The 13528-nt window shown below is 37.3% G+C and overlaps 1 protein-coding gene across 1 annotated transcript in view; it reads right to left on the reverse strand.

Moving 5' to 3' along the window:
* The window catches only part of LOC140148386 (inner nuclear membrane protein Man1-like), a 90350-nt gene extending 77019 nt beyond the window's left edge, over window positions 1–13331 (reverse strand). Inside the window, exons 1-3 of the mRNA XM_072170314.1 lie at window positions 12123–13331; window positions 2914–2954; window positions 29–110 (exon numbers count right to left, since the gene is read on the reverse strand). Coding sequence (XP_072026415.1) covers window positions 29–110; window positions 2914–2954; window positions 12123–13323 — 1324 coding nt within the window. The 5' untranslated portion in view covers window positions 13324–13331. The remainder of the gene's footprint in view (window positions 1–28; window positions 111–2913; window positions 2955–12122) is intronic.
* Between the last annotated feature and the right edge of the window lie 197 nt (window positions 13332–13528).

The following is a 13528-nucleotide window of genomic DNA, read 5'->3' on the forward strand; positions in this document are numbered from 1 at the left end:
CCATTTAACATACCACATGACATCTTACCTGCTATCTCAGACAATTTTGCATACAGGACTTCCACTATTTTCACTGAATTGGCATATGTAACGTCACCTGCTCTGAGACACTGTTGAAGGGAAAGAAAAAACACAAAAGTACAAAGTTTCTGAAATTATTATTTTGGATTTTCTGCTGCAGCTGTAGTGCTGCTAAGTTAAAGAAATTGATGATGTCTTTTAATACTAGCAGTGCAAAGTAACTTCTTTATCAGCGCAACTGACTTTCCTCCTTATAGGTGGGGTCGACAAAGTTACATGGAACTTTTTCCCCGTTTTCTAAATCTGATGCAAGCTGCGGTAGAGTTTACCTACATGCTACTTCATCCCATGTCCTGTCTAGACCTAGTCATCAGGGAATCTCTTATAACATGCACCATTTTATCATAATAGACACACAGAAAAACAGTCAAGTACAACATGATATCATGATATATGTCACAAACATTGAACACACCAAACATAACACCTGCAAGTAATGTGAAAAAAATTGTATGTGTACAAAGTGTAGGAACACACAACCCATTTTGATTTCCCTCAAAAGTGTATTCCATATGGTGATATGCTTGCTATATGAAAATCACAACAAAGTGAGGAGAAAGAAGGGGAAAAACAATACTGCGTCGAGATCAGAGACACATTACACATGCAGTGACTTGAATTGCCCAACCAGAAAAACTCAAACTAAGATATTGGTAGTTTGAAAGAAGCATACATGGCACATGAGAGGATCAGCCACAGAATTAGAGAAGGAGAACCGTGACTCCCTATACCGCCATGTACAATCGCTACCGTCAGCTATGGGGAGAAAACTGGGGTATTCGGGTCCTTGCCGACGGTGCTTGGAGACGAACGAAAACAATTCTGCGTCTCATCTGAAGCATCTTGGTACTCGTGTGCAGGTCGCATCAAGTGCGTCTCTCAAATGCGCCCATCATCCATGTCGCGTTTGCATGACAACGAATGCCTCGAGGGCATTCCGAGGAAAAGTGAATACCCCCAATATTTGCTCCATGCCTGTATCAAGATGGCGGTCGAGTCCTGGTTCTCTGGTTTTAATTCTGTGGGATCAGCATAACACAAGCCTCATCTCCATGTTTGGTGGAAATGAGATTCTGGTACCAACATTAAAAAAAAAAAATGGGCTTTCCTATGCAATACAGTTTTATACTCATTTCAAACACCAATAAAGCCTCGGTCCAGTGAAACATAATTTAACCTAACTACCGTATTTCATCAAATAAACGCCTCAAAGGCGTTACATTTTCCCAAGGGGGGGCATTTATTCAAGGTCAATTTTAGAACGATAATTCCCATTAAAATCATTAGGTAAACTTAAAACTCACGCTAAAATGACGAACTATGAACTAGAAACACTGACTTCTGGTTCACTTCCGGGTTTCCAATCCAGATTTTCGCCAAAAAGTGACGCTATTATCGACCATGTTGGCAACTTGGTAAGCTTACTAGTTACTACACAAGATAGCATGGAAATAACGGTATTTTTGAAACATCTTGGTTGAAAAAAAAAAAGTGGTGGGGCGTTTATTTCAGGGGGGGCTACTATTTGACGAAATACATTACATGTATTCTTTAAATGCAATTTTCTCAAAACTTTAAAACATGAGATGATCAAAGCAATGAGTCCTCCATGTGCTAAGTATAGATTGTGCAAACAGTAATACTGAAAGCAATAAATAACAATGACAAATCTCTCATTTAACATGGAAGTTAAATCAATAGAATTGTCTTACTTTCATATATATTCTTGCTTGTGCAAGGCTGTCAAATTGGAAACCATGCTCTACATATAATGTACATGCATGTACAGTTGAGCATAAATACTTATTTTAGAGTGGGCTAATTGTGCAATGTAAAACTATGAGCTATCTTGATTATTTATCAATATGAGCTTGCTGTTTTATGCAAAAAATCAAGAATATATGGTAAATCTCTGTCACACACTTTAAGTTCTGAACCTACAGTCTACAATATCTGACAACCAAAATGATTAGTTCACCTTATTTATTAAATTTCCAGTGATTATGGAAATGACTGTCACATCCAAATACAACATTATGCAAGGAAGTCATAAAACTATCACAGCTTAAATATTGCATTATGAAGGAGGCAATCTTGTCAACTAAATTTGAAAACTGATGGGTACCAATCAGTTTGATAAAGGTTGTACAACCCAAGCTGCATTAAAAGGATCAATAAAAATTTCAAAAGAAAGCTGTGGTAACACCGAGGTGAGAAACAGCTTTACAGGACATGAGGGAGTCAGGAAGAGATGTACGAGACAAAAAAAGGGGGCATATCTAGTGAAAGTGAGACTAGCAGAGTGACGCAAACAAAGACCACAGTAGAGATTGAGACGTGAGACAAAGACGAAGATACATACATGTGCAAACAGATATTACGGGTCTAAACAAATCATGCAATGCAAGTCACATTTTGACATCAATTTTTTAATATTCCCAGGTAATCTCAGGAAAAACCCTCAAAACAAACCTAAATTACAAAATTATTTTTTCTCTAATAAAGGTCTGATGATAATAAAAGATACTTACATGTATTCAGCAATTCAATGATTCATCTGTCCTATTACCTTTTTTGTCAAATGGTCATTGATAAACAAATCTCGTAATCGTAAGTACTAACATTTTTTTTCAACCTTATTTAAATACCGATCATTCAGATCAATTGCTAAATTTTGGAGAATGACCTGTAAAATCACTGTACTATAATACCATGTCCTGGAAATACATGTATACTAAGTCCAGTAATCAGCATACATATCAAACATGCAAAGAGAATAAGACAAACATGCATAGAACTCACCATTTGTGATACCTGAAATAGATTTCTTACCTTATCTGGATTAGCAGATGAGCACAGTAAATATCTTTCATCTGTATGGAGATAATGAAATAAAACAACATACTGTCTGGTTAATTATCAATCTATTGATTAATAGAATTTTAGAACTTTCTAGTATTTTCTACTTCTTCGAATTCCATGTAGAAACTTCCATCTGTAAAACAATGTATGTACTTGTACATGTACAAGAGGGTATCCAAAAGTTTTTGAAATCACCCAGAAGTGAAGGAGCTATATCGATGAAATTTTGTCAGTGTAGATTACTGGTCCTTATGTACATTATGGTCCATAAATGGTCTTATAAGTATGTTTACTTTCTTTACAGGTGGCGCTAGATGGGCAGTAGGCGCATAACCTGCAAAATGGTGGAAATTGAGGCACACAGCGTGATTAAGTTCCTACATTTGAAGGGTTAGGCCTACAATGCTCAGAAAATCTATGATGGAATGAAAGCCATCTATGGTGATGATTGCCCATCATATGGCACTGTTGCTTTTTAAAAAAGGCATCACTTACGGATGATGCGGCCACAGTGAAGAAACTCAAGAAAGTGGAGGATCTGATCATGAAAAGGTTATGCACCTACTGCCCATCTAGCGCCCCCTTTAAAGAAAGTAAACATACTTATGAGACCATTTTTGGACCATAAAATGTACAAAAGGACCAGTGATTACACAATTTTATTGCTACATTGTATAGCTCTTTAACTTCTGGGTGATTTCAAAAACTTTTGGATACCCCCTCGTACATTATGTAAATAATAATGATGCATATGATTATTTACACTCTGTAACAGTGATGGAGTGTGATTTGAAATATAAATGTGACAGGAATCCTAAACATCCATTGTATTGTAACATGGAAAAGAGGGGGGGGGTATATTAAAACCCATTTACGCCAATGAATGTTTACAACATTTGAAATTCACCAGTGGCCACACTTTCGTATTTTTGTAGAACTTTTATACAAAATTCATGCAGAAAGCTGTGCAACAGTCAGTCTTGTACTTAAAATTCAATCATTGTATAGCATTTCTGAAAAACAATTTGTTAAATACTAGTATGGTGCACCTTTATTTATCAAAACTAAACTGCTTCTACAGACAAATAGTTCCTGTATTTGAAGCAAAGTCAGGCATTTAGGTTGTCCGTCCAATGTGTCCATCTATCACTTGCTATAAACAGCAATGCACCAAACATGCACACATAAAGAAAAGTTGTTTTTTACAAAAACAGCAGTGGTTTACATTACAAACTTTGAGATTGCTTGTTGTTCATTCAAATTAATGAACAATATTTCCATTTTATGTGATCTAACTTATCTTGTTTTAATCAATTAAAAAAATGTGCAAATTTTCAATGAAAATACACTTTCTTTTAACTTTAAAGTTTTGACTTCAATGACTCATGCATGGTCTTCACTTTTTTGCATTTTCCCACTTTCTGACAAGACATCAATGTCCACAGGTTTTCTTACTGAAGCAAATGGACTGAACATAGATAGAGAAATGAGTCGTTTGTCACTAATTCTGATTTTGAGATATTGGCAAAAAAAGTTTTAAAATTCTTTTCTTTTATACTGTTTTCAATGATTGATAAACTGATACGTAACTATGCATAGAAAAAGTCATATCAACATGGGGTTTGTCAGTTTCTGAAAACTCTAAATATCCTTTTTAGAAACATATGCAAAACTCATTTTTGACCAGGGTCGACATGTGACTCATTCCCCTTGATCATGTCACATATATGTAAACTATGACCAACAGACAAATATATTTATATACAATTTTACAATACAATTGGTAAAATCGTATGTGACAGTTTAAAGCAGTCAAAGGATATAACTTATTATAGAGAAGCTCTAGAAATAAAGAGACTGATTGAAATGTTAACTCCTGAAGGGACATGCATGCTTCAAAGCCCACCTCTCAACTGAGTCCACATTCTGTCCCGCAAGAAATTAATGCAAAAATACACATGCAAATCCACATAGGATCTACTGTATTTTTGTATAACTGGTAAAAATATACCTGTTATGTTGTCTGTCAGATGCAGTAACTCATTACCATTTTGCCCCTACTTTCTCAAAAGACAAAATCACATTATGGGCAATTCCAACAGGGTTCGGTTTTTGCCGGCAAAAACCCGTTTTTGCCAGCAAGGGTGGCAAAAACTGGCAAAAACCTGTTTTTGCCAGTTTTTGCTTGGTTTAAACCGGCAAAAATTGCAAAAACTCACATAGTCACTCACATATTATAAAGTAACACAGAAAGCTAATAACAATAGGCATGATCACACGGGAGCTTACCTCCGTGTTACCGTAATACGGAGGTAGTGCAAGGTCATGACTTAACACGGATACTTGTCCACACGGTCCTTCCTCGTGGTCTTTAACTCTAAGCACTCCGTGTTAGCTGCACGGCTTGGTCTTTACTTCGTGGTAAATATAGGAATTTCCTGGAAGTTTTAGGGCCGTTTGCTTTTTTTAGTTTTTGCCAGCAAAAACTGTTTTTGCCAATATTCCACTTGCGGCAAAAACCTGCGAACCCTGAATTCCAAGCAAGTTGAAGCAACATCATTCCGCAATGCGAAGTTTGCACATGAATTCTTCAATGCAGCAGCCAATTAGGTAGGTGAATTAAGTATTTTTATGGAAACTATTTTGGGTACGGCAAGTGAAAGATTAATGTAGGAGAAACTTTTCCAAACGCCGCTAATTTGCATATATGCATACTTCGTGTTGCGGAATGATGCTTGGAATTGCCCATATTTCCTCAAAACATCTTCAACAATTCATTTAGCCCCATGTGCAATAACCGAAGTGGCAACATGTAGCCCTACAATGAAGTGACTGCAGATGTACAGAAAAAATGTATGTTCTAGTAAGCTTAATTGTAACTTGCGATGCAATCAGTTTTTAAAACAATATTTATAGTACATACGGTAGTATGCATGATACAATTTGACATTTATTAAAGTATTGTGTACATGTATGATTAACATGAAAAACAGAGACTTTTTTCGACAGGAATAAGCAAACTATGATGCAATTTTATCAGTTTTGCTTGACAGCGAAACTGATAAAATTACATCATAGTATGTATGTTTTTAAAATTTTATCCATTTGGTCAATTTCTGCAAGCCTGGGAAAAATGAGAATTCAGGATAATGATTCCATAGTGTGCAACCCATGCATTAGAAAGGGTGCCCTTTGAAATTCTGAAAATTGTGAAAAGAGTGGGGATCTTAAAAAGGGTCGCATTATAAAAAGGGTGAGAGTGAAATATAATGGGAGCTTGGGAGGGTCGATTTCCACAGAAGGAACAAAATTTTTATTTGAAAATGTTTGGTACATTTCTACATCAATAATATACTGCACCAATAAAGTATCCTTACCAGTGTCCGAAATAAGGAAAATATGGAGGTTGTCCCGAGGACAACTAAAGCATAAATTCTGCTTGTCCTCAAAACATTTTGGTTGTCCCCAAAATGTGTCATATTTTAGAGGTAAAATATAGTGGTTGTCCAGGGGATAAGTACATAGCTCAATTTGGTTGTCCCCAGTGATTTTTGGACAAGAGGACAAGAGGATAAGTGCTTATTTCGAACACTGATCCTTACACTTGGAAAAATTTACGCCAATATTGTTCAGTTTTGGAATTGTGATTATTTTTCCAAGTGTAAGGATACTTTATTGGCACAGTATACATAATTTTCATGCGGCTCATGCCAGCATAAAGTCTTGAATTTGTAATCATCTACGACATTTCTCTGAATGGTAATAATAAAATAATATTATAAAGCAGAGGTATGGTATTAATTTGTTTCTGTTTTAAAAAGACGATTATTGTGAAAAGGGTGGGATATAATTTATAATCTAAAGGGTAGGGGGCCTACCTGATTTGCTCCTTCCAGGGATTTTGAATTTGCAGGGAAATTTGTGCTTCCCCACATAAAGAAAAATGACAAAATTGAAAGATCTTGTGATCTACTATCTAGGCAATACTCATTTTTCCAGGCTTGCGATACTGTTTTTTTCTTCCACACTATGTCCCATAACATTAAGAAATGATGTGAAATGACTGAAATTCAAGTTATCAATATCAAACACAAAATTTTGATGTCCAAAATAATTAGGTATTCATGAAATGTCCGGATCCCCAAAATATAATGGTAATATATTTATGGTTGAGTTGCAGGTGGGGGAAAGGGGTAGGGGATTGGAAAGTGATTAAATTGGATGCAGTTGTACATACATATTACAGGAATAGATAACACTAATCAATCATTCTTGTACAAACACTGAGCAATTTAATGTTAGTTAAATTGATCATTTCTGCTGATTAACGATTCTACACCAATGTAGACAACCACATCCTCTAGGTCCAAATGTTAACTTAAGTTGTTGCGTAATCTGTCTGGCTTGTTATACACTGTGATATCATGATTTCCACATACATATGTACAAGATACGACCATTATGTACAGTGTAGTATAAAATAACAAGTATACCCTATCAGATTGTCTAGGATCTGTGGATTTATCTAAGCAGCTAATTCTAATGTACCAATTTGTCAATCAAATATTATGGTGAACCATGTACAATGTACAGTACAAAGTATTGTGGGGTTATACTTTATATGTACGGTACATTTGTATGCGTGTTATACATGTACATTATTGTAACATAAATGTATCCAGGCCCAGTGCCTAACAATTATGTGCCTTTTCATTTACAGACATGAAACAAAAATTGTAAATGCTAAAAAAAGCAGAAAACAGTGTGAAATGGGTAAAATAGCTCAAATTGGGCTGAAAATAAAAGAAAACATGTTTACAAAATTAGAGCCAACAAAAAAAGCTGAAATGGGCCAAACAGCTGAAAAGTTTCAGGTCTATATTTAATTTATTTGTTCCCCAAGTTGCATTTTGGTATTAGATTTTAAAGGTGGTTTTTTCAAACGGCTATGGTGTCATGCACCATATGCTTGAAAATGATACAGGATGTTTAGAAATCCATGGGTGAGAACAAATCACCTGTCATTTTTTTAAAAACAACAAAATTGTGACAAATTGCACTTAAAAAATACAACATTTGAAAACAGATCTTTTTTTTAAAACACATTCAAATAATTTATTCCAAAATATTTGTAAGTATATCGGATTTTCTTGTGTCTTTCTCTTTATGCCATTTAAGTTAAATTTAGATTTTACTGATAGTCGACACCAAAGAGTCGCAATAGTGGACTATATTGACAACTTTTTAGAGATCAAAATAGAGTCATAAACTCCAAGTAACTTTCATACCCAAATGCACAAATCAATGTATGTTTTAAATATGTAAAAGGATATTACTACGCGCATTAGAGATCAAAAACGTAATAATTCACAATTTGTGCACCATTATTCAAAAAAAGATATCAAAGATGCATTGTAGGCCCGTTATCGATTGTCAAAAGTATTGATAGTCGGAAAATTCATAGACTTCCGACATGTTGGTACAATTGGAAGTATCGATAAGATTTCTTGTGTTGGGTGCAAATTATTGGGCTGTGAATGTGGTCCAGGAAGCTGTTCCATGTCAGTGCATTTTGCTGTTGTGTCAGTTGGACAACTGTTTGGTTAATGATCAGTGTTTAGAGTACGGTAGAGTATTGAAGTAATCCGTTGTGCAATTTTGGTTTATTTTTATTGGCAGGATTTTAAGATATGATCTTGTGAAAATTATAAGTTTCTTTTTGAGCCCAGTTTAGTTCAATATCAATTATATCATACATGTAGGCCTTTCCCCTTGGTCTATGTATATATGTGGGCCTATACTCTTTGACAAAAATGGGCCTGAAGCTAAAGGCAAGCAGCCTGGCCTAGCCTAACATGTAGGCCTATTCTTTTAACTAATCACATGACAAGACTCATTTTGTATAAAACAAACATATTGAAAACATTGACTGCTATATATTTGTGGCATCACTGGCATGGTTAAAATTATAGGCCTGCAGTCATCTCAAAACCAGGACTAATTCGACTTCATCTGGGGGCTTAGTCACAGTGGCGTGTGCAGCATATTGAAAGTGGGGGGCAGGTTGTTCAGTTCCCCCGAATGAAGTCTCGATTAGGAGTGTAAGGTGCGGGCGCATGACTCATTTCCCCCGAATGACCAACAAACGTGGGGGGCCTGTGCCCCCTGCCCCCCCCCTTTGCGCACGCCACTGCTTAGTCATGGTTTTGAGATCACCTTGGGCCTATAATTTTAACCATGCCCCTCATAGCAGGGTAGCGTTAACCCCCGATCGGGTTATTTAAAAAATATTAATTTTTCACCCTCCATATGATATATTGGGAATGTGCAAGCTCAGGGTGAACTCTGACCCTCTACTTTTGGACCTTACTTCTACCATGTCTACCCCTGACTACACTGCAAAATATTTTACACCCCCGAGATTTAATTTTCACTCCATGTAATGTATTGGGATTTTCAGCAAGCTCGGGAGTGAAAACACGGAAAACAACCCCGACTTTTGGGCATTAATGCTACCCCTGCCTCATAGCATGATAGCAGTCAATATTATTTATTTTGTATACTGCGACTATTGGCAACTTACACACTTTTTCACCCTGATGTGATGTGGTAGTGACATCAGCTTGTTCCTGTTGAGTGTTGAAGCAGCTACACACATCTACATGTATGCGGCGTTTTTAAACGTGTGTGTGTGTACACCAATGCTTTGGGCGAGCGCTGGCGGTTCAAGGCTGCGGCCAATGAAATGCACGCTGACGTCACACAGGGTGAAAAATGGTATATAGTCATGAAACTCTACCTGGTTGAACCGTTCAAGACAACTACACACACGTCATGCAAATCAGGAGGTCAGGTTATTCCCAAGTGTCATCAAGAAGTTGCCCATGGTTCTAATTTAGACCTGTCACCTATGATTGTATGCCACTTCAGGCCTTGTCTTTTGAAAATTGCTGGCGAGTGACAAATCACTCTCCTCAAAACTTTTCAGGTGAGCTGTAGGCGAGTGATTTTAATCACTTGTATTACACCAAATGTAGGTGAGTGTTAAAAAGCTCTCCTCAGCTTCAAAGGCGAGTGATGGCGAGTGATCACTCTCACTCGCCTCAAAAGACAAGGTCTGCCACTTGAACATTGAGATGCAGTGTTCGATTTTCATCTATTTTTTTGTGTTGCAAAAACTGCTACTCACTTTCAGATTTGAATAGCAATTCCAAAATTGTGAGTAGCAGTTTGTTTTCACCATAATGTGGATTTTTTTAAATACCTTTTACCATCGCCAAAACATTCCTAATTTCAGAATTCGCCATAACTGTATCGATGCGTTTTTTTCTCCTTCTTGCAAGTTTGTAGACAAATGCAGTGGCCAGTGATCGATTTTCGTAGAATTGTGAGTAGCATTTTGCGTTGCTAATCCAGGTAAATCGACCACTGTTGAGATGTGGTTCAACAAACAGGGTCAGCATTATATGGAGTGTGTACAAATAAACTAATTCTTGCAATTATAAGAATCAAATGTTGGATTTTAGTAAACACTGTTGGCAGGGCACCCTTTTTAAAGGGTGCCACTTGGAAATTTGGAAAATCCTTAAAAGGGTGGGGGTTTGAACTTTGTTGGTAAAAAGGGTGGATTGATATAAAGGGTGGGAGTAAAATAAAAAGGGTGGGAGTGCCAGCTTACAATATATTTTCATTGAATGATAAAATCATCCTAGTTTCCAAGAATAAGTGCCAAACCACAAAAAGTGCCAAACGCCAGCAAACCATATCGCAAGATAAAATTCCATTTGATGCATGTTTACATCCACTAGGCTATTGTGTGATGATAGGTGCAGACTTCGGCGTACTTAATTTACTTTGAACCAAATTGCCTGTGACTTCATCAATGTATACAAATAGGGGAAAAAGCAAAAAGTGGTGGGGGTCAGGAATTTTCAGTGTAAAGGGTGCCTCAGTATAAAGCGTGGGGGTCAGGAATTTTCAATATAAAGGGTGCCTCAATAAAAAGGGTGGGGGTAAAATAAAAAGGGTGGGAGTCAAACCCCACTGCCAAGTATGGTAAAACCTGTACATTTTACTCATTACTGTGTATTTTGAAAATTTATGGCAATCAACTTTGCTATGCATTATAATTCTGCAAAATACATGTACAAGAATTGAAGAATCTCAAGTTGTGATAATTGATCAGGTCAAAATTCTTGTTTCGTGAAGTCTAGCCATGAATTTGCTCACCAATAGCTTCACATTCTAGGCTAGAGACCATTGCATTCAAAATCTAGTCGGATTAAGCTGAAGCATGGCGTCGTGTAAAGCAATGGAAGTTCAGAAGTTAACACCGCCAATCACGACAGGCAATCACATCAAAAATGTTGCTAAAATTACACCATCAAAATTTTAGACTGCACTCAAAATAGGCAAATCTTGCTCAAAAGATACAGTTGACTCATCGAAATGACTTTCATCCAATTTCAACATTAACAGAATAAACAATTTCTGGTGCAAAAAATTGCACCGAGCTGTCTGACTGAAAAACGATAGCAACGCACTCTTGCATCGAATGTGTAACTATCGTGTGCACATTCGAAGCTGGAGTTCTCGAGTAACAAAATTCTGACCTTGTAAAAAAGGGAAACAGTGTTTAAATTTTCTCATTCAATTTGATTGGAAATTAAATCATATTCCTGAAACCTTGGCATAAAAACTGCTTTTTTGAAAACTGCCTGAAAAAGCACATTAAAAGGCCCAAAACAGGCTGGAAAAATAAAATAAAATAAAAATAGACTGGAAACACAACATCAACTTTCATTACCCATTTCTTATTTGCAGATGGACATACTGCATACAAAAATGCAATAATTTGACCACAAATAACATGCTTGTGCAAAAGTCCACCTGGCACCTGAACACTAAAAAGATTTGGACTTTTGCACAATCGCATTATTTATTTGCCTTGATATTGCATTTTTTGCTTTAACAAAAAATTACAAATTGTGCAAAAATCCGATCCAAAAACTAAATTATGGCTTGGACTTTTGCACAATCGCATTATTTATTTGTGTTTTTTGACATCTAGTATTGTAAACAATAACATTGACATTAATTTACATTCATGATACACAACATGTCTACATGTACATATGTAGGAACCATTTATTCGACTGCAGGATAAGCTATGGCATTACCTTTGAGATCAGCACTTCTATCCAGAGCTCCTACACTGAAGTACATAACAGCCAGTGAAACAAAGAAGAGGAAGGCACACATCAAGAGCACCATTGGGATGTACGAGTGGCCATACTTGGAACCCAAAGTGGAGCCCAATTTCTCTTCTGTGGCAAATTCTTTTTCTAACAAAGTGTCACCACCTATAGGTCCATCACCATACTGATTCACAGAACCTCCTCCAGTGTGATTTGCTTCATAGGCACTCAGAGGACTTCTAGCTTTGCTAGACCTCGAGCCATCACCCCCACCCATGCTGGTAAATGAGGCATTTGGATAATACCTCCTATTTACAAAACTGTCATGACTGTCCTCTGGTACAACTGTACTGCTATTTCTTTTCTTTGTGGATGTTTGGTCGCTAAGACGTGACCTTGTTCTGCGTGGAGTACTGGTTTTAGGAGTTTTATTAACAATATAAGATGGTTTGACAGATTGTGTTTCTGGTGCTTCATCATTCAAATCTTCATCGTGCAAAGCGTATGTTGAATTCAGACTTGCTCTACCTGATTTGTTATGACGGCCCAATCCTAATGATGCTCTACTGTTTACCCTATTGCTGGTGTTGATTCCAACATCAGCAGCCTGAAATTCATCTTCACCCATTGTGCCATTTGGCTGCTGGTCAATATCAACGTCCGAGTCGGAAAACTCAGCGGCTGCTGAGCGCGAGCCATCACTCGCTCTCGCCCGGGAGTTGACCCGGGACTTGGGACTGCTGACAGTGCCACCTCGAAGTGATGACCTTCCCAAGCTTGCCCTAGAACTTTGAGATGGCTTTGGCGTAGCATTAAATTTACCAGAATTTGAGTTTGGCACATCATTATTGTTTGTGGAGGGTGAATCTAGAGCTGCAGTTCTACTAGCGGCTTTTGTGCTTCTTCTACGAAGATTTTTGGTTGCTGGATTTCGTGACCTTGCAAGACTCCCGTTGTGTTCGCTATCGCTTTCGTCCGAACTGAACCCCAACAGCTTGCGCGATGGCACGGATTTCTTCGTAAGGTTTGGCAATTGTTTATCATCTCCTTGTAACTTCAACAATTTCTTGATCAGTAGTGGTCGAGTACTGCCTGTGACAGGTCCAGCATTGAAACCAAGCCGTTTTAATTCAGCTCTAAGTTCGCTATCGGATAAATCCGATGCATTGGACGCTGCCGCCATTTTGACTCGAAAACACTGTTTGAAACTCCCGGATGTTACTACAGAGAGGTCATTTCGTCTGGTGGGGTCAATGTAGCAGTCGACAAAATGGGGGTGTCAGCTGCTCTCACTGTTGGAGATACATGTAGCCTACTTCTGAGCTTTCAGTAGGCCTACACATGTTTTTGCCAAACGTTTTAATACCAAACGTTTATAATCAAACGGT

Source organism: Amphiura filiformis, chromosome 3, assembly GCF_039555335.1.
Source record: "Amphiura filiformis chromosome 3, Afil_fr2py, whole genome shotgun sequence".
Classification (NCBI taxonomy): Eukaryota; Metazoa; Echinodermata; class Ophiuroidea; order Amphilepidida; family Amphiuridae; genus Amphiura; species Amphiura filiformis.